Genomic DNA, 27319 nt, shown 5'->3' on the forward strand with positions numbered 1-27319 from the left:
CTTTGGCCTCACCCATTTATGTCTATTGGGACGCAGTGGCTGCATGGATAAAGGCGCTGGTCCCAGCTTGGAAGCCGTGCAAGGGGCATGTCTCTGAATGTCTGTGCAGCCACTGAGTCCCAGTAGACATAAACCATACTGCTTGCACCCAGATGCATGAAACACATGCAGGCATAGGGGGGCCCTTAGCATAGGTATGCCCGTGTGAATGAGGCTTTTAACCTCTTGCCAACCTGCTGCAGTATATATACTGTGTGGGGGGCGGGGGGGGGGGGGGGGTTGGCTCTTACAGCCATTGTAAAGTACCTGTACATTGGGTCTTTCTTATGCTCGCCCACCCAGAAACCCGAGCTGTCATTCACTGCAGCACAAGCCAAGCAGTGGGTCTCAGCCAATGATTTATGGCCAGGGCCCACTGATCGGCTGAGCGAATGACAGAACAGAGCTCTGTTTTGGTAAACAACACAGGGCTCCCTAAAGGCGGCACATTGCTGCTGTCTATAAGGAGGGCTCTGATGGGGACAGTTGATGCAAGGGGCCCTCTAATGGGGACACCTGATGTAAAAAGGGACTCTGATCAGGACCCCTGATGTATTTCAAGACTCTGATAAGGAAGCACAGGTTCTATATAAGCATCCTAATCTAATGACATCCTAAAGCCTCGTACACAAGATTGGACAAAGCGTCAGACTTTTGTCTGAAGGTCGTTGGCCGTGAGCTTGTATTGCATGGTGAGCATTGTTTCTGAGCATGCGTGTTTGTACTTTGGCGTTTTGTCCAAAGGACTTGTGTACACATGATCGGATAATCCGACAACACACATTTGTTGGCGGAGAAAATTTTAAAGCATGCTGTCCCACATTTGTCCACGGAAAATCTGACAACAATTGTCCGATGGAGCGTACAAACGGTCAGACTTCTTTCCCGAGATTTTCTGAGGTCAGCCGAGCTGTTCTCCGGCCTTTCCATGCATTTCCGAACGGCGCCGATCAGCGCTGTTTGGTCTTTGCTCGGCTCCGGCACCCCCCCCCTATCTGAGGCCAAATGCGATACTGCACACCGATTTGGCCTGAATCGTGCTCGATTCAGGCCAAAGATTTTTAAAAATACAGTGCTCGTATTGTGAAATGCTCGTTAACTCGTTACTCGCAATCCGAGGTTCCACTGTACAGTGTAATGTATGTGTACTATTATATAAAGTATATGTGCTTTATTTATCACAGAATGTCCTGACACTGTAGACTCTTTGGTCTTATTATTCCTGCAGTATTTGTCTGCCTGCATTGCTGGAGCTTCGCTTGAAGAAGCTGAAGAGGGTGCGGAGGAAGAAGAGCACCTGTCAGCTCAAGAGGATGAGGGAGGCAGCAAATCAAAACAAGGCCTCTTCCAGATAGTAGGCACTCTGTCCAAACCTTTGGACAAGAAGCTGGGTTTTCCAGTGGAAACGTATGTGGTAAGCAACGTCGGGGTGTGATCTGTTCTTTTGTTTTTTATCGTTCCATCACTTGAATGTTTGGTGATCATTAGACAGCTTTTCACTCATTTCTCCAGTGAGCCATGTCTCTTACCTTCTCTCTGTTTCAGCTCTGCAGCTTCCATCACTCTTCAGCATTCAATACTTATGGAAGTTTTGGATGCCTATGTGTCTCTCTAGGCGCCATGGTTCCTTTCTCCAATGTAGGGGTTGAAGGGAGGAACTACAGCATGTTGCAGGGGACACTTCTTGAAGTATTGCATGCTGAAGTGCTTTGTGAAGGCTGCAGCACAGAAACAGAGGAAGGAGCCACTGGAGAGTTGAGTATAATCACTCTTAAATTATAGGGAGCTGGTACTGGGAATTTTGACCGGACAGGGTCACTTTAATATTAGTGAGGCTATCACTGTTATACAGTCGGGAAAATAATAATTTGATCCCATGCAGATTTTGTAAGTTTTCCCACTTACAAAGAAATGAAGGTTCTATATTTTTTTTTTTATCATAGGTTTATATAAAATGATAGAGACAGAATATCAACCAAAAATCCAAAAATAACACATAATGCAACAAATGTTATAAACAGAGTTACACCCTACCAACCAACAATAATTCTGGCTCCCACAGACTGGCTACAGTATTAGTCCTGTCAATTTAAGGAGTGCTTCAAGAAGAAGAGCATTAAGGTCATGGAGTGACCTAGCCAGTCTCCAGACCTTAATCCTATAGAAAATGTATGGAGGGAGCTGAAACTTCGAGTTGCCAAGTGACAGCCAAGACACCTGAAAGATTTAGAGAAGTTCTGTAAAGAAGAGTGGCCCAAAACCTCTCCTGAGATATGTGCAAACCTGGTAACCAACTACAAGAAACTTCTGTGCCGCTGTGCTTGCCAACAAGGGTTTCTCCACCAAGTACTAAGTCATGTTTTTCTTGGGGAGCAAATACTTATTTTACTCACTGAACTGCAACTCAATTTATAACATTTGTATTGTGTTTTTTTCTGGATTTTGGTCTCTATCATTTAAAATACACCTATGATAAAAAGTATAGACCCTTAATGTCTTTGTAAGTGGGCAAACTTACAAAATCTACAGGGGGTCAAATAATGATTTTCCCCACTGTATATGAAACAGTAAGTGGATGTCAAGTAGCCAGCAAGCACTCTGGGAAGGGTTGGAACCCGGCTATAGGACATCTTATGAAGCCTAATGCCGCGTACACACGATCGATTGTCTGATGAGAACGTTCTGATGGACCGTTTTCATCGGAGCAAACCGATCGTGTGGGGGCCCCATCGGTTATTTATCCATTGGTTAAAAAAATAGGAGCTTGTTTTAAAATTATCTGATGGATAACAAACCTGTAAAAAAAACGATCGTCTGTAGGCACGTCCATCGGTTAAAAATCCACGCATGCTCAGAATCAAGTCGACGCATGCTTGGAAGCATTGAACTTAGTTTTTTTTCAGTACGTCGTTGTGTTTCACGTCACCGTGTTCTGACACGATCGTTTTTTTCAACTGATGGTGTGTAGGCACGGCTGACCATCAGTCAGCTTCATCGGATAACTGAAGGAAAAATCCATCAGACTGTTTTCATCGGATTGACCGATCGTGTGTACAGGGCATTAGTCAACCTCCAAAAGCTGTGCCCACCGATGGCTTAATTTGTGTTTAGAATGATTCATGATTAGTGATTTGATGTTGTTTTTCTTTTTCAGATTTCAAATAGAGATGAGCTGTTAAGTCATCTTATGGAGAGCGATGTCATCATATATAATATCACAGAGGACCTGTCCCAGATCGATGAAGCTTGCTGGGCAGCGTCTGGTGGGTGGTCTAATTGTAATAATTGTGTACATAAAATTATTAGTATACAGGATTTATATAGCACCAACAGTTTAAACAGTGATTTAAAATATAAAAGGGAGACAATACAGATATAATACAATAAAATACAAGAGTGTTAAGAAGGCCCTGCTCAGAAGAACTTAAAGGGGTTGTAAAGGTAAATGTTTTTTCACCTTAATGCATCCTTGACACGGCGCGTCGGGGCGGGGCCGAGTGATACAGTCGGCGGCTATGCCCGCCACTGTATCACGGGAGCGCGCCCGCAAGAGCTTTCCAACAAGCTTTTCCACACTCGCTCGCATGAAGGTGTAAAGCTCTTGCAGGGGAGGAGCCGAGACAACCGCCGAGGGACCCCAGAAGACGTGGATCGGGGCCACTGTGTGCAAAACGAACTGCACAGTGGAGGTAAGTATGACATGTTTGTTATTTAAAAAATAATAATAATTCACTTTAGTGTTCCTTTAAGATCTAATAGGGTGGGGCAAGTGGTACAAAAGGTTGTAACTGTGGGGAATGTGCTGATGGAAGTGATAAGATATTAGTTGGAGACATGATAGGCTTCCCTGCAGAGATTAGTTTTCAGGGATCGCCTGAAGGCAACCAGAGTAGGAGAGACATAGACACAGAGGGGTAGATTCACGTAGAATGGCGTTTCTTTGTGCGGGCGTAACGTATCCTATTTACGTTACGCCTCCGCAACTTTTACAGGCAAGTGCCGTATTCTCAAAAGAAAGTTGCGGCGGCGTAGCATAGAAATAGGCCGGCGTAAGCCCGCCTAATTCAAATTGTGAAGAGGTGGGCGTGTGTTATGTAAATGAACCCTGACCCGACGTAATTGACGTTTTTCACGAAGGGCGCATGCGCCGTCCGTGGAATTTCCCAGTGTGCATTGCTTCAAAGTACGCCGCAAGGATGTCATTGGTTTCGACGTGAACGTAAATGACGTCCAGCCCCATTCACGGACGACTTACGCAAACGACGTAAATTTTTCAAATTTCGTCGCGGGAACGACGGCCATACTTAACATTGGTACGCCGCATATACGCCTCATATAGCAGGGGTAACTTTACGCCGGGAAAAGCCTAACATAAATGGCGTAACTGTACTGCGTCGGCCGGGCATACGTTCAATCAGGCGCATAGATACGACCGGCCAGACTCAGAGATAGGACGGCGTATCTGGAGATACGCCGACGTATCTCTTTTGAGAATCTGGCCCAGAGTTGTGAATGGCTTTGTTGTATTTAGTATTTTAACCACTTGACAAAAAAAAGTGTAAAAAAAAGTGTAAAAAATAAAGAAATAAGTAAAATAAAAAAGAAAAAATAATAATAAAAAAATTAAAATGCCCCTGTCCCCGGTAGCTCGCCCCCAGAAGCGTACGCACACGTAAGTCCCGCCCACGTATGTAAACGTCGTTCAAACCACACATGTGAGGTGTCGCCGCGTGCGTTAGAGCGTGTGCAACAATTCTAGCACTAGACCTCATCTGTAACTCTAAACTGGCAACCTGTAAAAAAGTGTCGCCTATGGAGATTTTTAAGTAACAACGTTTGGCGCCATTCCATGAGTGTACGCAATTTTAAAGCGTGACATGTTAGGTATCTAGTTACTCGGCGTAACATCATCTTTCATATTTTACCAAAAAATTGGGCTAACGTTACTGTTTTGTTATTTTTTTATTTCTGAAACCATTTTTTTTACAAAAAAAAGCCGTTTGAAAAATTATTGCGCAAATACGGTGCAAGATAAAAAGTTGCAATGACCGCCATTTTATTCCCTAGGGTGTCTGCTAAAAAAACATATATAATGTTTGGGGGTTCTGAGTAATTTTCTAGCAAAAGAATGAGGATTTGTACATGTAGGAAAGAAGTGCCAGAATAGGCCCGGGAAGGAGGTGGGTTTTAAAGCCCGGTATTGAAGTGGTTAAATATATTTCGCTGGGCGATCGGGAGCCAGTGTAGGGATTGGTGGAGAGGCGTGGCACACATTGAGCAAGTTGGTAAGGTAGATGAGTCTGGCAGCAGCATTCATGATAGGCTGAAGAGGGGATAGCCTATGAAGAGGCTAAAATAATAATATAAAAATAAAATGATATTAATAATATTGTGATATGGTAATTATTGGCGATGTTACTATAATATTCTGTATTCTAGTATTTCTAGTACTATTATAGTATTCACTCAGTTGCAGCGCCCCCCTGCAGATAAAGTAAGAGAAGTGTTCCTGGATTGGAGATCAGTTATGATTGATGGTGGAGGCTATGCCTGCAGCACACATACAAAATTGTGGAAGGACAATCTGTTTAACGTTCAACTACCTGTATAAAAGAAGTTACTGCTTTACCATACTGAGACTGATTTATTAAAATGTTTTAGTTCCCCATCTCAGCACTTAAAGAATTTTGATTGATTGCTATAGGTATAGGCTCTGTTTGTCCTTGTTTTCTTTTCTCTAGATTTAATGAATCGGCACCATTTTATTATCGCTGTCTGTAAATCATTCTATTATATTTTGTTTCTTTTTAGCACTCCACACAGAAATTGAAAACTTTGAAAGCCAGAAAATGTTTATATTATTATCTACAGTCATGACCTGGGCACGAAGCAAGCCACTGGACCCAGTAAGTGTGCCAAATACCATTTCTGATTGGCTGAAACAATATCCAGTTTTACTTTATTTGTCATGATTTAGTCATGCAATAAATAGTTTTATAAAAACTTTTAGCATTTATTTACTCATTTATAGAGTGATAACACCTGAGCCGAGCTTTAAAGGGAACATTAAACCATTCATGTAGGTCACCCAAGATTTCAGTGTAACTTCTCCACAGGTGCAGCACAGTGCTTTGCTGCGGGCTAGCTGCACTTTGCCATAGACTTATATTATATCTTGGGGGGGGGGGGGGGTTACACCAAACTGCAGCATATAATAGAAGTCTATGGCTTACTCGCAGGATATCCCCAGTTGCACTATGCTTCACCTGCGGATCTATGTTAAAGCAGCCTAATAATGTGCTAATATGCCCGTTGCAAAAGTGCAGTGTATATGATGTTTAATACACTTACCTTTTCCTCTTCCAGCTTCTGCTGGCATCGCTCTCCAGGCTGCTAGAAAGGTCCCAGGTGAAGTGCACTTAGTATCACTCCACCTGGGACAGGAGCTGGCGCTACAAAGGCGGCATTGGCTTATGTGACTCCTGCTACCTCCACTGCCAGTGCCGGCTCTATGCACTCTAATGCTCTGGGATAGAGGGTCAGCAACCCTTTGATAGAGATCTGGGCTTGCCGACCCTCTATCCCAGAGCATAGGCATGCGCTTTTGTTGGTTAGAGGTCACTGGCCACACCAGAGGGCTCTGAAGGCCATGGGTTGAGCATCCCTGATCTTTAGCATATAGTTACATAGTACGTAAGGTTGAATAAAGACAATAGTCCATCCAGTTCAATCTGTGTAGGTGTACGTATGTCAGTGTTTATAATTATTTCCCATATCTCTGTCTGTTGTGATCTTTAAGATGTACATCCAAGAATCTCTTAAAAATATCCATACTCCCCGCTGCCACCACCAATTGTGGAAAAGTTATACATCCTTATAGCCCTGACAGTGAAAAACTCCCTGCACAGTTTAAGGTTAAATCGCTTCTCCTTCAATCCTATTGTGTGGCCCTGGGTCCTCTAATGCCGCATACACACCATCACTTTATGTGATGAAAAAAAACGACATTTTCTGTGAAGTAAAAAACGACGTTTTTGAAACTTCAATTTTCAAAGACGAAGTTGCCTACACACCATCGTTTTTTCACAATGCTCTAGCAAAGCGAGGTTACGTTCCACCACGTTTTTCCATTGAAGCTCGCTTCATAAGTAGCTTCTGGGCATGCGCGGATGAAAAAACGTCGTTTTAAACGACGTTTTTGCTACACACGGTCAATTTCTGTGAAGTAAAAGTTGACTTTTTGAAAAACGACACATAAAATTGAAGCATGCTTCAATTTTTTTTTGGTCGTTTTTTAGAAGACATAAAACAACGTTTTCCCCCACACACGGTCAATTAAAGTGACGTTTTTAAAAACGTCATTTTTTTTCATCACATAAAACGACCGTGTGTACGCGGCATTACACTCCTTGAGACTGAATAGTTTATTTCCTATGCTGGGAGCGCTATTGAGGTATTTGCAAATCGCTATCATATCTCCTCTCAAGCGTTGTTTCTCCAGTGAGAATAAATGTAGTGCCTATAGTCTCGTAATTGAGGTCCTCCAGCCCCCTTATTAATTTTGTTCCCTATTTTTGGACTCTCTCCAGTTCCAGTACATCCCTTCTAAGGACTGGTGACCAGAACTGGATGGATTACTCCAGATGTGGTCTAACCAGAGTTTTATAAAGTGGTAGGATTATAGTTTTATCTCTGGAGTATATCCCCTTTTTTATGTATGCTGATATTCTGCCAGCTTTGGTAGCTGCGGCTTGACATTGCATGTTATTGCACAATCTGTCACCTACTAGGACCCCCAGATCTTTCTCCATCCCTGATTTATGTTTTTTGCCCCCCAAGTGCATTACTTTACATTTCTCCACATTAAACCTCATTTCTCTTTCCTTCATAGACGGACACAGCCTTCATTGACATTAGGGTTATATCCGCTTCCACTAGGAGAAATCTCCTGGTAGGAAGAAGCATAACCCTAAGGTCAATGAAGGCTGTGTCCGTCTATGAACTCAGAGAAATGGATTTTACGGTGAGTACAAAAATAATTTTTTCTCTTTCGTTCATAGACGGACACAGCCTTCATTGACCTTAGGGTTATGCTTCTTCCTACCAGGAGATTTCTCCTAGTGGAAGCGGATATAACCCTAATGTCAATGAAGGCTGTGTCCGTCTATGAACTCGGAGAAATGGATTTTACGGTGAGTACAAAAATCCTATTTCTCTTTCGTTCATAGACGGACACAGCATCCTTTGACCTTAGGGTTATGCTTCTTCCTACCAGGAGATTTAGGCAGAATTCTACAGCACTTAAGGTGTTAAAAACTTTCCTTCATGCCGCTCCTCCCAGGGGGCGTGGCTCCCCCAGGCATAACCCCCACTCTGCTTTAGCAGCCTCAGTTTGTTTCTGCCTAACCGTCAGGAGAGTCAGGCTCTCTCTGGAGTCCTGGACTCTGGAGTTTTTTCTTGCAAATTTTTTTGCATTTTGCGAGTTTTTTCCTCGCTTTTTTATTTTATTTTTATTTTTGAATCCTGCGATTCTTCTATCAACAGCCGACTGGGTGACAGGCTGGGTCCTCGACCCTTGTAGTCCCCCCAGGTTCGGCCTTCGAGCGTGTGCCGGCCCTCAGCTCCGCTTTGGGACGTCCACGACAGGCCCCATTGCTCCAGGGGCGGCCGGGGAACTTCGGTTCTAGGGCACACATATGACCGGTCTCTATGGCCTTGTCACAGTGTGTCTGGCTGACAGCCATGCCGTTCGCGGACGTTGGTTCTGTCTGGGATACCTCCAGCCAGGTAGTCGCAGGACAGGTAAGTAGTGGCCCCTTACTCAGGTAAGTGGTCTGGCTGGAATGTTTTCCCTTGGGAGGTCGACTGAGGGTTTTCCCCTGCTTTCCTCTCTCCCTTATTCCTCTCCCTCCTTTCCCCTTTGGGTGACGGCTGTGCAGGGGGTTTTTTCCCTGGGGCTCATATTTTTTTTTTTTTTTTTTTTTTTTTTTTTTTTCACTCGGGTATGGCTGGGGCTGTTCTGTGTCACTGCAGGGGACTGTGGTGGACATTCTGGGCATTTTTGTGTGTGCTGTGTGCTGTTTTGGTGTACTGTCATTTTTGGGTACACTGTCTTTTTAAAACTGCGCAACGGCGGCCATTTTGCCGGAGCCGCGCTTGTATTATTCGGCGGCCATTTTCTTGTGGCCGGCGCCATTTTCAGCACTAGTTCGGCCTCTAGTGGCCGTTTCGGCGGGGAAAAAAGACCGCGAATCATCTGAGGGGACAGACGCAGCGCTGCAGCTTCTCCTCAGCACACACTTGCCTTCACAGACCGCGCTGTACCAGGGGGTGGTGAGTCTCAGGGGGCCCCATACTGTGCTCTAGCGGCCGGGAGGTGACCTGTGGGGGACTTTTTTCCTGCCCTTGGCAGTAGGGGTGAAATGGCAACGGCAATATGGAGCCTGAATCAGGCCCCTCATTTCTTACAATGCCGGAATTAACCCTTAAGCGCCCCTCCCCCTGCCACATCTGTTGAATCGGTGTCGGCTGTCCTGGAGTCTTTTCTCACCAGGTTTGAAGCAGCCAGTGCTCGGTTGGGGGGTAAAAAAGCGCCCCCCCCCCCCGGAGGCTGTTTCTGGGGATATCTCTGACGCAGAATCTGATGCTTCTGGTTCTGTCATGTCAGAGGATGCGGGCTTAACCCACATGGACAGCGAGGATGACTCTGCTGCGGAGTCTGCTGATAAGGAATTTGTTGGAGCTCTTATTACTGCGGTGCGTGAGGCTCTTCATTTAGAGGATTTGGCGGAGACACCAGCGGTGTCAGTCCTTTTGGATTCCGCAAACCACCGCGTACCGCTAAGGTATTCCCCTGTGTTCCTTATTTAGACAATATGTTGTATAAGGAATGGGATACACCGCAAAAGGCTTTTACGGTTCCTAAAAGCTTTGCTACCGTTACCCCCTGGAGGAGGACTTTTTTTAAAAAAGTGGGTCACTCCTCCGTCGGTGGACCCTCCTGTGTCCAGACTGAGTAAGGCTACTACGTTGCCTGTGGAGGGGGCTCCTGCTTTCAAGGACCCCGCTAATAGGAGAGTGGAGGCCGTGGCCCGCTCCCTGTTCTCGGTGGTGGGTTCGGTGGTAAGGCCGGCTCTGGCCGGAGCCCTGGTAGCTCAGACGCTGACTGAAAGGGCGAAGCTCCTGCTGCAGGACCTGGAGGTCCAGGGGGCTTCCGAGTCCTCTAGGGACCTGGCTGAACAGTTGATTCAGGGTCAGAAGTTTCTCTGCGAGGCGGATATGGATTAGATTCCTTTGCTTTCCAGGGCTTCTGTCTACGCAGTGGTTCTGCGCCGCCTTATATGGCTGAAGTGCTGGTCGGCTGACCAGTACTCAAAAAAGGCCTTGGTAGATTTGCCCTTTAAGGGCGGACGGCTTTTGGGGGCATCCCTGGATGACATCATTAAGGATGCCACTGGAGGTAAGAGCACCTTGCTCCCTCAGTCGGGGAAGGGTAGGGAACCTCGCCGCAAGCAAGGTCCTACTTTTACTACCCCCTAAACGGTTTTTTTCGTGCGCCAGCGCGGCTGGAAAAGGTCCGCAAGGTGCAAAAGCCCTTGCTGCCGGGCGTAAGCGCCCCTGGTTCAAAAAACCGAACAAGCCTGCGGACAAGCCTGCTTCCGCATGAAGGTCTGCCCCCGCCCGGGTCTCGGGTGGGGGGACGGCTTCACGACTTCGTGGATCGGTGGAATTCTCTTCTATCCGACCGTTGGGTTTGCGAGGTGGTCGCCTCGGGGTACAAGATAGAGTTCCTTTCTTGTCCCCCAAACAGATTTTTTTCCATCCAACCTCCAGCTTCCTCCGGATCGTCGGCTAGCCCTGTCCGGGGCTGTCCAGGATCTTCTGGACAGGGGGGTGGTTGTGCCGGTCCCCTCGCTGGAACGGTTTCGGGGGTTCTACTCCAATCTGTTCGTGGTCCCCAAGAAGGGAGGGGTTCGCCCTATCCTGGACCTAAAGGCCCTCAACTCCTTTGTCAAGGTGCAGCGATTCAGGATGGAGTCGGTCCGTTCTATCATGGCGTCCCTCCACCAGGGGGACTTCATGGCGTCCTTAGACATCATGGACGCATACCTGCATGTTCCCGTTTGCACAAGCCACCAAAGGTATCTGCGCTTTGCGATCGGGGAGGACCACTATCAATTCGTGGCCCTCCCGTTCGGGCTGGCGTCGGCACCACGGGTGTTCACCAAGGTGCTCGCCCCGATCCTGGCCTTGCTACGGCAGCGAGGGATCGCTATCGTGGGATACCTGGACGACCTTCTCCTGAGAGCTTCTTCAGGCTCAGAGTTAGAGGAGGACGTGTCCATCACGTGTCGGACTCTGCAGGAGTTCGGCTGGTTTCTGAATCTCAGAAAATCAGTGTTGGTTCCGTCCCAGAGGCTGGAACCCCTGGGGCTGGTTTTGGATTCGGGGGAGACAAAAGTGTTCCTCCCATCGCAAAACCTGCTGACCCTGCAATCTGCAGTGAGACAGTTGTTGACCCAGAAGTGGTCATCTCTTCGCTTCTGCATGCGGGTTCTGGGTCTGATGGTGGCCTCCTTCGAGGCAGTTCTGTATGCCCAATCCACACCAGGGTACTACAGAAGGAGATTCTGTCACGATGGGACAGGGTCCCATCTTCTCTGGATCACCAGATTCGGTTGAGCCATCTGGCCAAGTCTTCCCTGGCATGGTGGCTGACGTCTCCGGTGCTTCGGTCCGGGAAGTCTTTTCTTCCGTGCCGCTGGACAGTGGTCACGACGGATGCCAGCCTCTTCGGCTGGGGGGGCGTCTGGGGCACCCAGTCAGCCCAGGGGCGCTGGACTCGGGAGGAGTCCCGCCTGCCGATCAATATCCTGGAGCTCCGAGCAATCAAGCTGTGCCTTGTCAGGTGGTCGCTGGAGCTACAGGGCCGTCCTGTCAGGATCCAGTCCGACAACGCCACGGCCGTGGCGTACATCAATCATCAGGGCGGCACAAGGAGCTCGGCCGCGGCGACGGAGGTCGCTCACATACTTCGGTGGGCCGAAAGGTCCGTTCCGGCCCTGTCGGCGGTATACATTCCGGGAGTTCTGAATTGGCAAGCCGACTCCCTAAGTCGCATGACTCTGGATCAAGGGGAGTGGTCTCTCCACCCGGAGGTGTTTCAGATCCTGTGCCAAAAATGGGGCACTCCAGACGTGGACCTTCTGGCGTCCCGTCTCAATCGGAAGGTACCACGGTTTGTGGCTAGGTCAAGGGACCCGTGGGCAGACGCGTCAGACGCGTTAGTGGCTCCCTGGGTCAATATCACCTGATTTACGCCTTCCCTCCTCTAAGGCTCCTACCCCGCCTGCTGCGCAGGGTGGAAGCCGAAGGTATTCCAACGATCCTGATCGCCCCGGATTGGCCGCGTCGCTCTTGGTACGCGGACCTGGTACGTCTGGTGACAGACGCCCCCTGGCGTCTGCCTCTGAGGGAAGATCTCCTGTCTCAGGGCCCGATCTTCCATCCTGCTTTACGGTCACTGGCTTTAACGGCGTGGCTGTTGAAAACCAGGTACTGAAGGACCGGGGCCTGTCGGGCCCGGTAATCTCTACCATGCTGCGTGCACGGAAGTCCACTTCTCGAAAAATTTACCATCGTACATGGAAAGCATACATCTCTATGTGTGAGGAGATGAAGTGGCACCCCCGTACTTACGTGGTGTCCCGGATCCTGCTGTTCCTACAGCGGGGAGTGGACCAGGCTCTTGCCTTGAGCACGATCAAGAGTCAGATTTCTGCTCAGGCTGTTTATTTTCAGCGTCCCTTGGCAGCGAATTCTTTGGTTCGCACGTTTGTGCAGGGGGTCCGGCATGTGGCCCCCCCGGTGCGCCCTCCGCTACCTTCTTGGGACTTGAACTTGGTCCTCTCGGCGCTTCAGCGTGCCCCCTTTGAGGACATTCGGGAGATCCCCTTGCTGACTTTGTCGCAGAAGGTGGTCTTTCTGGTAGCTATTACCTCTATCAGACGAGTGTCTGAACTGGCGGCCTTGTATTGCAAGGCCCCCTACTTGGTCATCCATCAGGATAAGGCGGTGCTGCGCCCGCAGCCCTCTTTTCTTCCGATGGTCGTTTCGGCCTTTCACATTAACGAGGACATTGTTGTTCCATCATTATGTCCTCAGCCGAAGAACCCGAAGGAGGCCTCTTTACATTCTCTGGATGTGGTTCGGGCCCTTCGAGTTTACTTGTCGGCGACAGCTCCGTTCCGGAAGTCGGACTCGCTGTTCGTGTCTGTGTCCGGTCCCAGTAAGGGCCTGGCAGTCTCGTCGGCCACCATTTCCAGGTGGATCCGACAGGTTGTGCTTCAGGCCTACGCCCTGAAGGGGCGGGCGCCTCCCTTTCGGGTCATGGCGCATTCGACCAGGGCGATCGGGGCCTCCTGGGCTTCCGACACCAAGCCTCTGTGTTACAGGTGTGTAAGGCAGCGACCTGGTCGTCGTTCCACACTTTTTCAAAGTTTTATAAGGTGGATGTGAGTGCATCTTCTGATGCCTCCTTCGGCCGCAGGGTGTTACAGGCGGCAGTTTAAGGTTGGAGTTCCTCCGTTGAGTAACTCCGGTTTTGTTTGGGGTGTAACCTGTTTTTGCTGTGTTATTTTCCCACCCCTCGAATTTTTTTGACACTGCTTGGGGACGTCCCTAAGGTCAAAGGATGCTGTGTCCGTCTATGAACGAAAGAGAAAAAAGGATTTTTGTACTCACCGTAAAATCCATTTCTCTGAGTTCATAGACGGACACAGCACCCACCCCTCCTTTGTTTGTACTGCTTGTTACGAACTGAGGCTGCTAAAGCAGAGTGGGGGTTATGCCTGGGGGAGCCACGCCCCCTGGGAGGAGCGGCATGAAGGAAAGTTTTTAACACCTTAAGTGCTGTAGAATTCTGCCTAAATCTCCTGGTAGGAAGAAGCATAACCCTAAGGTCAAAGGATGCTGTGTCCGTCTATGAACTCAGAGAAATGGATTTTACGGTGAGTACAAAAATCCTTTTTTTGCCATGTAGTTGCCCACTCCATTATTTTGTTCAGGTCTTTCTGTAAAACTTCTATATGCTGTTGTGAAGTTATTGCCCTGCTTAATTTTGTGTCATCCGCAATAACTGAGATTAAGCTATTTATTCGACCCTATATCATTTATAAATAAATTGAATAAAATTGGTCTCAAGACAGAACCTTGGGGTACTCCACTTACCACTCCAGACCAGTCTGAGTACATGTTATTTATCACCACCCTTTGGACACGCCCCTGTAACCATTTTTTTACACAAGAACAAACCTTATGGTCCATGCCTGCAGACCTCAGCTTGTAAATTAATAGTTTATGGGGGACTGTATCGAATGCTTTTGCAAAATCCAGGTACACTAAATCCACAGGCCTTCCCCTGTCTAGATTGCAGCTCACTTTCTCATAGAATGTTAACTAATTGGTCTGGCAAAGAACGCCCCCTGGTAAACCCATGCTGATGACTACTAATGATATCTTTTTCCGTCCGTCAATTTTTGGATCTAGTCCCTTATCATCCCCTCCCATAATTTACCCACTATTGATGTTAGGCTGACTGGCCTGTAGTTCCCAGGGATTTGTCTCTGTCCTTTTTTGAATATTGGTACCACATTGGCTTTTCTCCAATTAGCTGGTACCAATCCTGTCAGTATGCTGTCCACAAAGATTAGGAACAATGGTCTGTCTATAACCTTATTGAGTTCTCTAAGGACTCTCGGGTGTAAGCCATCTGGTCTCAGTAATTTATTTGTATAAAGTTACGTTTTTTCCTTCACTCCGGCCTCTGTTAGCCACGAGGGTATACCCTGTGATGTGTCACTAACAGCACTGTCGCAGTTGGTATTCCCCTCCGTTTCCTGCATAAAAACTGAGGAGAAAAAGGCATTTAGTACAGTTGCATTCTCTGTGTCATCTGTAACCATCCTCTCTTCCTCGTCTTTCATGTGGGCAATGTGCTTTGATTTTGCCTTTTTACTGTTAATATACCTATAACATTTATTTTTATATGACAGAGTTGTTTTTTAATAGCCACAAAAGATATATGCCAAATGAAGTGAAGGATATTTAACTATTAATAGTTGTGAAAACTTCTCTTTTCACTGTCCAGTCATAGGCTGGGGGAGAAGTTATCCTGCCAGGCCAGATAGGGTTGTGCTGTGTGGGAGAGCTGTGTAAATCTCTGAACTGTATGGACATAAATACAAATCCCATGGCAAAGTTAAACAACTCCCATACATTATGAAAGAAGCCAAATCTGTGTTTTTAGTGATAAGTATGTCATTTTAAGCATTTACCTAGACTCTAGCACCTGTGTTTTTTTACAGGATGATCCTGAACTTCCTTTCACAGAAGATGATTATCGGAGAAGGAAATGTCACCTAAACTTTAAAGATCATTTAAATGCAGAAAAACTCGTCATTAAGATGGGGAAATCCGTAAGTATTTTAATGCAAAATGTCAAGAAGATTCACTCTTCATCAAAAAGTGATGCTGAATCCAAAGTTTTACAGAATAGAGGAGAAATTTTCCAATGGGGACACCTGATTCAGTGACAATTGTCTAAGAGGGGTTTATCCTCACTTACTTTAAAGGTAATGTGTTGGGGAGCTCGCTAATTAAGAATAATAATTAGTAAATAAATAATCTAAAATCCCAAAATGAAAAATCCCATGCAATTTCCGTGCACTAAAAATACAACATCAAAAATGTGCAGCAATAAGGTGCATGATAGGTAATAAGTGCTAATCAGGTGCATCCATACATTAAAAATAAATTCAGCAAATGGCACTGACTGTGCAAAATGAGTCCAATGTAAACAATAAAAATAAATATCTTCATGCAATTGTGCAAAAACGCATTAAAAGGGCAAAATTACGGATCAAAAATCCAAACATGCAAAAAAATGTAAAAAGTAAAGTCCACAACTTTTTCCAAATGTGCAGTGCTCAGAACTAGCTCAGAAAGTGCTTCACTCCCCACATGCCCAGTCTCACCAGCCTCTTACCTCTAAGAGGCTTAAAGTAAGCCTTATGTGAAATCCCAATGGCAGCTCCTCTTTCCTTCCAACTGCAGCAGTGTTGCAGATCAACTCCACAAAGGCAGTGCTTAGCCAGTGTACAAGCCCCTCTTCATTTGAATCAATGACTCCCCATAAGGCACATATGGAAGGAATAACGCTCACAATAGTGTAAAAACGTCAGCATAATTTTAGGATACCCTATGATTAAGTGGCTGCACAGCCACGATACGCGTGAGGGAAGTGAGCTGTTGGTGACGTCGTCTCCGCTCTCGGCCGGGAGTGGAGAAACGACTGTGTTTGATGTCTGATGTTTGAGACCCTTAACTGAAATGTGAGTGTTTACTATGTTTATATTAAAATTATGCTGAAGAAAAGCATCCCCACAACATGATGCTGCCACCACCACGTTTCACGGTGGGGATGGTGTGTTTAGGGTGATGTGCAGTGTTAGTTTTCCACCACACATAGAATTTTGCTTATAGGGCAAAAAGGTACATATTGGTCTAATCTGACCAGAGCACCTTCTTCCACATGTTTGCTGTGTCTCCCACATGGCTTCTCGCAAGCTGCAAACGGGACTTCTTATGTTTTTTTTTCAACAATGGCTTTCTTCTTGCTGCTTCTTTCCTCTTGGCTGCTTCTCTAATTAATGCTCTCCTTGCCTGGCCTGTCAGTTTAGGTGGACGGCCATGTCTTGGTAGGTTTGCAGTTGTGCCATACTCTTTTCATTTCTGGATGATGGATTGAACAGTGCTCTGTGAGATGTTCAAAGTTTGGGATATTTTTTATAACCTAACCCTGCTTTAAACTTCTCCACAACTTTATCCCTGACCTGTCGGATGTGTTCCTTGTCCTTCACGATGATGTTTGTTTTCGTTAAGGTTTCCTAACAAACCTCGGAGGGCTTCACAGAACAGCTGTATTTATACTGAAATTAAATTGCACAACCCGGTTGGACTCTATTTACCAATTAGGTGACTTCTGAAGGCAATTGGTTCCACTAGTTTTTAGTTAGGGGTATCAGAGTAAAGGGGGCTGAATACAAATGCATGCCACACTTTTCATATAATTATTTGTAAAAAAAATCTTCACAATTATGTGCCACTTTCTGTTGGTCTATAAAATCCCAACAAAATACATTTACATTTTAACATGACACAATGTGGAAAATTTCAAGGGGTATGAATACTTTCTCAAGGCACAGTAGAGTACCTTATAATACACAGAGGTGGACTAGGCAGTGCTAAAAATGCTGCAGAACCCACAGGACGCATTCTGTAAGCCCACTGAATTTCTAGTATGATCAGCAGATATACAGTGGCAGAGTGGCTCTCCTGCGCCGGATCACGTACCTTAATCCAGCACTTCTGGGTAGGGGGCGCGCTGGCTGTGCTGTGATTAGTCACAGCACAAGCTGATCAGTGAGTGCCGGCCAATTGATGACCGCCGGCACCTACTGATTGGTGAGGAGGAAGACAGGACAGAGCTCTGTCCTGTCAGTGGGGATGTGGCAGTTTCTGTTTTCCTACAAATGGGGAAATAAAAATCGTCACGTCCCTTAGTAAAAGCAGCACACTGTACACACACACAAACACTGGTTAGGCACACATTTAACCCTTTGATCGCCCTAGATGTTAATCCCTTTCCAGCCAGTGACATTAGTACAGTAACTGCATATTTTAAGAACATTAGTGTCACTGGTTCCAACAAAGTGTCAGTTAGTTTCAGGCTTTTCCCACCTAAAGCTCTACAAAGTCTCAGGGCTCCAGGACCCAGTACAGAACGCAAAAAGCAAGAAAAAAGTTGAGACGCCTAGATGATGCAAATACAGTGTCCACAATCCTGCCAGCCACTGCCTCATAGTGCTTCTGACCAGACACAGCAATGTGCTTTAGGGTCTACTCACACTAAAGTGTTCCATTCAGGTTTGTTAATGCATGCACGTTGACCCATATCATGCCATATGTTAACATGAGTTGTGTTAGGGCACTTTATTATGAATTTGCTATCATTGCACCACAACAAAAGAAAAACGTGCATGACCCTTTTTTTTAAAAACACAGAGCACCACAAAGTGCAGTATATGCATTGCGATGAGCTCTTGTGGGTTTGGCTCTACTGTACAATGTATTGGGTGCCATTCAATGAATGGCACTGCAACACACTGCACATATAGCAGGTGAGTTTTAATGCACATTGCCACAATACACAAATGTGTATGGGCCCTGAGTTGAGAGGTGTCCAGGTAAATGTCTGAATAAACCTACCGTAATTTTAAGTAATGTTTCCATGTGTCATATTTTTACAGAACAAAGGCAAGTTCACAACCTATGTGGTTGCATCGGGCCTTCTTTATGGAGCAGAAGAAGGCATCCTTCATACATTCTTTAAAGTAAGTTCTACAATATGTACCTTTTTATACAGGAAATGGACCACCAGGTTCTTTTGTTACACAGTAGCAGTTCTGAAACAGTTCTCTGTGGCCATAATTTTGAGGGTAGCTGAAAAAAACGAAAACAAACTAGCAGCCTTGAGATTTACACATAAGAGAGTTAAATGAAACCAGCACATTAACAGTTAAAATAAGTTTACCTTTTAATAAAATAATAAATGCACCTATGTGGATTTTTTTTTAACCACTTAAGCCCCTGACCATTTTGTAGCTAAAGGACCAGGCCACTTTTTGCGATTCGGCACTGCGTCGCTTTAACTGACGATTGTGTGACGTGGCTCCCAAACAAAATTGACGTCCTTTTTTCCCCACAAATAGAGCTTTTTTTTGGTGGTATTTGATCACCTCTGCGGTTTTTATTTGTTGCTTTATAAACAAAAATAGAACAACAATTTTGAAAAAAAAAACAATATTTTTAACTTTTTGCTATAATAAATATCCCCAAAAATATATAAAAAAAACTTTTTTTTTCCTCAGTTTAGGCCGATACGTATTCTTCTACATATTTTTGGAAAAAAAAAATTGCAATAAGCGTTTATTGATCGGTTTGCGCAAAAGTTAAAGCGTCTACAAAATAGGGGATAGTTTTATAGCATTTTTATTAATTTTTATTTTACTAGTAATGGCGGCGATCTGCGTTTTTTTTTTTTATCGTGACTGCGACATTATGGCGGACACTTTTGACACATTTTTGGGACCATTGTCATTTTTACAGCGATCAGTGCTATAAAAATGCACCGGTTACTGTGAAAATGACACTGGCAGTGAAGGGGTTAACCACCAGGTGGCGCTGTAGGGGTTAAGTGTTTCCTAAGGCGTGATTATTACTGTAGGGGGGCGTGTCTTGCTGTGACATGTCACTGATCGTGTTCTCGATGACAGGGAACATGATCAGTGACAGTGTCAGCTAGGCAGAACGGGGCAGCTAGGCAGAATGTCTCCGTGAGACGATCGCGGGCATGCCCGCGGTGATCGAGTCCGGTATATATCGAGCATATCGTATATCGAGCATACGGTATATACAAACACCAATCCCTCCAAATACATTTTCAAAAGAAAATAGACTGTGCACTTTTGAAAGTGCAGTTGCACTCTGCAAGTGCAGTTGCTCCAGAGCTTGGTAAATGAAGTAAAGGTTCACTTTGCAAAGAACAACCAATCACATGCAAGTGGAGCAACTGCACTTGCAGAGTGCAACTGCACTTTCAAAAGTGCACAGTCTATTTGCCTTTAGTAAATCCACCCCAGAGTGTAGCGCAATTCTAAATCTATTAATCAATAATTGGACAGTCTAATACCATCAAACAATAACATAAAGTGCACACAAATATAAATATCAAAAAATCAATCAACAGTGCATAAGTGTCCATAGTCAATATTGTGACCACCAGCCGCCTTCTCAATCAGTGACATAAAAAAATCTAAAAATATCCACCACGTCAATAAATATTCCACCACCATGTGATCCTTCCGGGCAAGTGACAGTGCCGTCCCCACACCTGTGCACTCTAGCCTCTCACCTTACTGTTATGACCCTTGCATTACCAGTAAGGTCATAACTTGCTGTGGTTCCCTTTAAGTGAGATAGGGATGAGGATCTGATGTTTCAGCCTGTCAGTGTCTCTTACAGCTCAATATCAACCTACAAGCTCACGATCATATACTGTATATGCAAATGAGAACAGAATTCACCACATTTAGTGTTCTCGATTTTAAAACTTTTAATATACTGAATAGAAGTATTGCACTGTGCAAGTGTGACGCTGTACCCAAACAAAATTGACGTCCTTTTTACCCCACAAATAGAGCTTTCTATAAAGAAAAAAAGAGCGACAATTTAAAAAAAAAGCAATATTTTCTACTTTTTGCTATAATAAATATCCCCGCCCCCCAAAAAAAAAGTTTAAGCGTAAGCCGATATATATTCTTCTACATATTTTTGGTAAAAAAATAAAATAATAAGCGTATATTGGTTTGTGCAAAAGTTATAGCGTATACAAAATAGGGGCTATATTTATGGCATTTTTTTTATATATATATTTTTTTTACTAGTAGTGGCGTTGAGCTGCGATTGTTAGCGGGACTTTGACATTGCAGCAGGCAGGTCGGACACTTTTGACACATTTTTGGGACCATTGACATTTATACAGGGATTAGTGCTATAAACATGCATTGATTACTGTGGAAATATCACTGGCAGGGAAGGGGTTAACACTAGGGGGCGATCAAGGGGTTAAACGTGTTCCCTTGTGTGTTTTTCTAACTGTGGGGGGGATGTGACTAGAGGAGGAGCCAGATCGCTGTTTCTAACTAGTAGAAATACACAATCCGTCTCTCCTCTCTTGACAGAATGGGGATGTGTGTGTGTGTGTGTTTTTATACATACACACACACACATCCCCGTTCTGTCTCTTGTGCCCGCAATCGTGCATGGCAGACGGACATCGCGCACCTGCTATAGCTGTTTAAAGGGCCGACATACAGCTACAGTGATTTTATGCAGGAGAACTGACCTGCCACAGTAGAATGACGGCTGCTCATCTGCGTTAATTAACATGACGCAGCTGTGTGGATATAACCCACGCCCTCACACAGCCTCGCTGTTTTTAAAATGCAGGATTCCCCTGCCCACTTTCATGTGGGGGGGTTGAGGAGGATATGCACAGGAGCATGTTACATGTGGGTGTAATGTGCTCCTGAAGGTGAATTTAGCCTTTACATTTTAGGGCTGGGATTCTATTGCAATACACTTAGTGGCTTACAAGAACACATTTCCTATAATAACATGATGGCAAAAAAATCTGTAATTTTTCCCTAGAGATTAACAAAGCAAAGAGTTTTTGCTTTGCTGAAATTTCAGTAAAACAATTCATAAGGCTAAATTAAAGCCCAGTTGAACTTTCAGCTTAAATCCGCTAAAATAAATACTTTCGAGGTACACCAAAACAAAAGGTGTGCAAAGTCTCTTCAGAAAGCAGCCACAGCCTGAGTAGAAAGGTCTGTCCCCTGTCAGCATGCTGCAGAAAAGGCCCCCTGCTCTCTGTGTGGAAGAAGTGATATCTCTTCAGATTTCTGACACGCCTCCTGTTGTGTCAAAGCTCATGTTCTCTGCTCATTGGAGAACTCTAACTCTGAGACAGCAGGGGGGTGAAATCTCTGCAGAAAGACCACTGCTTCCTTGCACAGAGCATGCTGGTAGGTGACAGGCTTTTCTACTAAACACGGGGCTGCTTTTTAAAGAAATGTCTAATTTAATGTCACCACCCCAGAAGCACAAGCAGGAGGGGATTTTCGATACCCCTTTTTCAAGTATAGGGTACAAAGAGGCAGTGCACTGAACACAGGTAAACAGCTCAATAAACTCCATTAAGTTAAAACGGACAGGTTCTTTTTGTACAACTTTAACTGTACCATATACAGTCTGTGGGTGCACTCATAATTGCTTTTGTATTTTTTACATATAGGAGGCCTGGTTGGGAGAAACCTCAGCACTGTCTGTCTTTGGAGATGGCCAGAATATCACCCCACTGATCCACATCAAAGATTTAGCAAGGTACACATTTTTGCAGTATAGAACTTCCAGGTTTGTTAAATCATGGCATTCAGCTTGACCATTCTTTATTGAGTGAGACTATTAGGCCTCATGCACACTGGAAGCTGATGATAACTGCCCTGGAGGGGGGAGCAGATACCTGTCTAAGCCAGGTATTTGCTCCCACTTCCGGACATAGATAGCCACAGTAGCCGCTGAGATCTAAGCCATGTCCGGCCCCTCCTCTGTCTTCTGGGAGACACACAGATCCCATAAGACAGCAGAGACCAGTAAGTACGCGACTCGCTTCCTTCACTTCCTGATTCCAAGGCTTCACTTCCTGATTCCCTTACTGAAGATGGCGGTGCCTCCTCCCGAGAGACAGATCTGCTTTGGGTGCCAACATCGCGGGCACCCTGGACAGGTGAGTGTCCATATTTTAAAAGTTAGCAGCTGCAGTATTTGTAGCTGCTGACTTTAAAAATATAATTTTTGGCGGAACTTCACTTTAAATAGGTAAGGGGTGGTGCCACCTGGTGACGTCACCTGGTGGCACCACCCCTTGTGACGTCACCGACCCAGCATGCATCGGTCTGTGACATCATAAGGAGGCAGTGCCACCAGATGACATCGCCAGCTGGCTCCGCCCCTTACCTATTTAAGAACTGCCGGGTGGCAGAGCAGGCAGGCAGTCGGCGTTTAGCCTTCGTCATGGGTGGATCTTTTTCCTTTTTTCAGGTGTGGCGGGCGTCATGATTGACGATGGATCTACATCGTGGGACATTGTTTTTTTTATTTTTAATGAAGGTATTGTCAAAAACTGTGGGTGAGTTCTTATTTCTCATTCACATAGAGGGGAGGTTTGATCTGAGGGATAAGCCCTCTGCCTGCAGACCCCCACCGCCCAGGGTTGTAGGGAAGAGGCCCTTGTCCCCATCAACATGGGAGCAAGGTGTTTTAGGGTGGACCTGGGGGGGGTACAGGGGCGCTTGCTTAAAAAAAAATGGTAGGTAGGGGGGGTGTTGGGTGAAGATCTGCTTTAAGGAATCGAGTACCGAAACTTTATTTTATTACGGGTACTCATTGTGACAGCCCTTCAGATTTCTGTTCTGTAAGATCACCTTAAATTCTCCAGTCTACTAATGGGTGCTATAATGAATAATCCTGTTATGAACTGATTGTAGTGTGGTACAGAACATTGTAGACCGGAGGCCGCGGACTCACTACCTAGTTGCAGTGGATGACACAACTCTCACACTGGAGGAAGTGGTCAAGGTAGGGAATATTTTCATTTTCCTAACAGTCAGTTGTGTTGAACACTTATGCCGCATACACACGATCATTTTTCGGCATGAAAAAAAAAGTAGTTTTTAAAAAATGTCATTTAAAATGATCGTGTGGGCTTCAAATCATTTTTCGGGTTCTGAAAAACGAAATTTTTTTTTTCGAACATGCTGCATTTTTTTTAACAACGTTTTAAACTATGTCGTTTTTCGGGTTGTAAAAAATTATCGGAAACAAGTTATGAGACGGGAGCGCTCATTCTGGTAAAACTACCATTCGTAATGAAGTAAGCAAATTCATCACGCTGTAACAGACAGAAAAGCGCGAATCGTCTTTTACTAACATGGAATTCAGATAAAGCAGCCCAAAGGGTGGCGTCATCCACATGGAACTTCCCCTTTATAGTGCCATTGTACGTGTTGTACGTCACCGCGCTTTGCTAGAGCTTTGTTTTTTCTATATGCCGAAAAACGTAGTTTTTTTTTTTCATGCCGAAAAATGATCGTGTGTACGCGGCATGAGAATGTGGAAATACATTTTTCCTCTGACCTTGTTATTTATTCTTTCCGGCAGACTGTCAGCGTACACCTCGGCCCTGTCAAAGTGCAGAAGGTTTCTAAAGAAGCTGTGTTCCTGAATAAAGAGCTAACGGTCGGTAATTTAGTCTTTTCTCTTTTTTTTAAACAATTATTTATTGCCATAACCACCTCCACACCACATGTTATACCCCCTTCCTTGCCTCACTTTTTTTTCAGTTTTCATTGCTTTTAGTAGTTTGACTGAGAATTACTTGATTATGCAAGCTAAAAGAAGTATGGGAATTTTTTATTTTTTTAATCTTACTTAGGTGGATGCAGTATTGGTCCAATGCTGCATCTGTCCCCCGCCGACTCTAATGGCCCGTACACACAATTCGAATATCGTACGAAACATGTCGTCTGAGGAAGAATCATACGATAATCCGATCGTTAGTACAGAGCTTTCGAGAGCCGATCATGACAGTTCATCCGATATTATTTTATCGGACATGCATGAAAATTTTTCTCATACAATAGCAGATCGTACGATTTTCGTTCAGTCAGTACAGTTGTCGTCCGAAAATACAATACAAATACATTACAACACATGACATCACTTCCGATTTATTTATTTTTTCTGTCGTACGACAGTTTTCGTGACTTTAATAACCATTTAATTTCTACTTGCGACTATTAAGCGAAAAAAGTCGTACAATCTGTCGTACGATATTCGGATCGTATGTACGGGGCATAAGACTAAGTATTCACAGCCTTTGCCATGACACTCAGAATTTTGAGGAAAATAATGAATTTAATCCATTTTGGAATAAGGCTGTAACATAACAAAATGTGGAAAAAGTGAAGCGCTGTAAATACTTTCCACATAGCTCCCAACTGTCCATGATTTGGAGGAACTGTCCCTGATTTGGAACAAAGTCCCTCTGTCCCTCTTTCCTCCTCAGTTGCCCCTTATTTTGGTCTGATCTATATCATTGTATATAAAATGCACTTTTTATCTTTCAGAAAAGTGTTTTCCAGTGCTAAACCTTCCTTACAATTTCTAAAAAGCTGCATTTGTAAATTTTAAAAGCCAATATAAATGAATAGTAGTGGTAAAAAAAGCACTTGTGGGTTTAACGAATCATTTTTTTTTTAAATAATTCTCCTTTAATGGGACGTGCCAGGTGGTCCTGTGCCTGCATACTTTTGCTAATAGGTGTCCCTCGTTCCCATCTCAAAAAGTTGGGAGGTATTCTTTCTGGATGCACTGTATATGTGCAAGGAATGAGGGGGCTGTGCTAGGGAATTAAAGGAACACTAAAATCCAATTTTTTTTGGGGGTAAAATAACAAAAATGTTATACTTGCCTCCACTGTGCAGCTAGTTTTGCATAGGGTGTCCCCGAACCCGGTCTTCTGGGGTCCCTCGGGGGCAGTCTCGGCTCCTCCTCGCAAGAGCTTTCTACCTTCATGCGAGCTCCCTCGCATGGTGGAAAGCTCTTGCGAGCGCGCTCCCGTGATACAGCGGCGGCCATAGCCGCCAACTGTATCACTCGGCCCCGCCCCCCAACGCGCCACGTCATTGGATGTGATTGACAGCAGCGTCAGCCAATGGCTGCACTGCTATCAATCCGTCCAACCTAGCCAATCAACGGCCAGGCTGGGAATCCAACAGGATGACGGGGATGTGCGAGGGACTTTCGAGGGGTGAGGTAAGTAAAACGGGGGTCGGTGCTGTCGGATGTTTTTTCAGGATGCATTAAGGTGAAAAAAACATTCACCTTTACAACCCCTTTAACTCTTCCTAGTAGTCACATGTTCTAGCAAGTTCAGAGGCAAGTGAATAAAAGAACAAGGATTTGCAGCCTGAGTAACCTATTAGAAATGAGTTGCTGATTAATTAGCAAGGAGCCTACAGTGTGTGGGATTGTAAATATGTGGCCTGCATATTCATATAGCTCAGTGACTGGTGTTCCCAGAACAATGGATTACAAGCAGTAAGGGATTTTGTAGCAGGCTGGTAGCTAGGTGCCCTGTAAAAAAAAAAAAACAGATGTGTGAACAGGTAGGATTTCTCCCCGTATGCAAAAAAATGAAAATAAATTAAGAATTTTAAATACTTACTTGCAGTGTTTTCCTTTCCATACATTTTTTTTCAGCAACTGGAGATTGACCATTTACTGGTGAACCTGAGAATGGAAGCAGTGTTCTTGACGCAGAATTTTAACATTAACTGGGTGTCTCAGAGTGGAATAGTGGAAAATATAGAAGCCGTTGTCAAAGAGTTCAAGGAAAGCAGAGGACTTCTGGTATGTGGATTTGGAATGCAACCAGCATTGCAATGTTATGATACGCAGAAGACAATAAATGATAGTTGCATGCATTTTAATCTTAATCAGGAATGATGAAAAATATGTATTTATTTCTTTATTACAGGCATTTATATAGTGCAGCATGTTACATACTTTTCATTCAGCCCCTGTCCTCAAGGAGTTTACAGTATGAGGTCTCTATCTCACATACACAAATATGCACACAAATTAGGGCCAATTTAGGGAGAAGCCAAATAACCTACCAGCATGTCTTTGGAGTTTGGAAGGAAACTGGAGTACCTTCAGGAAACCACCACAAAAGATATTGTCCTGGCCAGGATTTGTACTGAGGACTCCAGTGCTGCAAGTAGAAGTGCTGACCACTAAGACACTGTACTGCCCCTTCAGATTATTTGTGGGGAAAAAATATATTCAGTATATAGTTTGACTTTTAGCCAGCATTTAAGATTGTTACCTGCTTCTTCTTCTTCTTAAATATTTATGTACCGCTACCCTCTTGAGGGTCGCAAGATAAATCAATACCCCCCTGGTTGCCCTGACCATGTGAGTCCTCTGCCACCTCTGACACTCTGGGTTCGTACATTTTTTTTTCTCTTCCCTTCTAATGACAGCAAGGAGAAGAAAATACACCAGAATTGTTTAAATCAGCAAAATGTACTTAATGAGATAGAAGTAAAAGAAATCAGAGAGTCACTTTAAAATGTTGTTTCCTACAGGAATGCTATTAATAACTACTGTGTTTATCTGCGTATAACACGCACAGGCATATAACACGCACCCTAACTTTTAGAGGGAAGTTTTAGGAAAAAAACTTTCCACAGCCCCCTGCGCATAACACGCAGGCACAGTTTACCCTCTATTTTTCAGTGTAAAAAAGTGAATGTTATACGCAGATAAATACGGTAGTTATTAATAGCATTCCTGTAAATACAGTAAATAACAATCACCTATAGGATTTAAACATTCACCAGTGAACACTTTAATCCTGTGTTCAATTGAGTGCATATAATGCCTATGTAAACAGACTACAGGAGAGCAGAGGAATGGTTCTTATAAGTGTCAGACCCCTCTCTACTGCTCCTTCACACATAAATGCAGAACA

General features: G+C 44.8%; 1 protein-coding gene across 1 annotated transcript in view; it reads left to right on the forward strand.

Annotated features, from left to right (window-relative positions):
- The window catches only part of AK7 (adenylate kinase 7), a 50961-nt gene that overhangs the window by 3061 nt on the left and 20581 nt on the right, over nucleotides 1–27319 (forward strand). Inside the window, exons 2-10 of the mRNA XM_040333889.1 lie at nucleotides 1268–1453; nucleotides 3194–3302; nucleotides 5851–5945; nucleotides 15405–15515; nucleotides 18408–18491; nucleotides 22016–22104; nucleotides 23268–23358; nucleotides 23941–24018; nucleotides 26044–26193. Coding sequence (XP_040189823.1) covers nucleotides 1268–1453; nucleotides 3194–3302; nucleotides 5851–5945; nucleotides 15405–15515; nucleotides 18408–18491; nucleotides 22016–22104; nucleotides 23268–23358; nucleotides 23941–24018; nucleotides 26044–26193 — 993 coding nt within the window. The remainder of the gene's footprint in view (nucleotides 1–1267; nucleotides 1454–3193; nucleotides 3303–5850; nucleotides 5946–15404; nucleotides 15516–18407; nucleotides 18492–22015; nucleotides 22105–23267; nucleotides 23359–23940; nucleotides 24019–26043; nucleotides 26194–27319) is intronic.

The sequence above is a fragment of the Rana temporaria genome, chromosome 13 (assembly GCF_905171775.1).
Source record: "Rana temporaria chromosome 13, aRanTem1.1, whole genome shotgun sequence".
NCBI classification, from domain to species: Eukaryota; Metazoa; Chordata; class Amphibia; order Anura; family Ranidae; genus Rana; species Rana temporaria.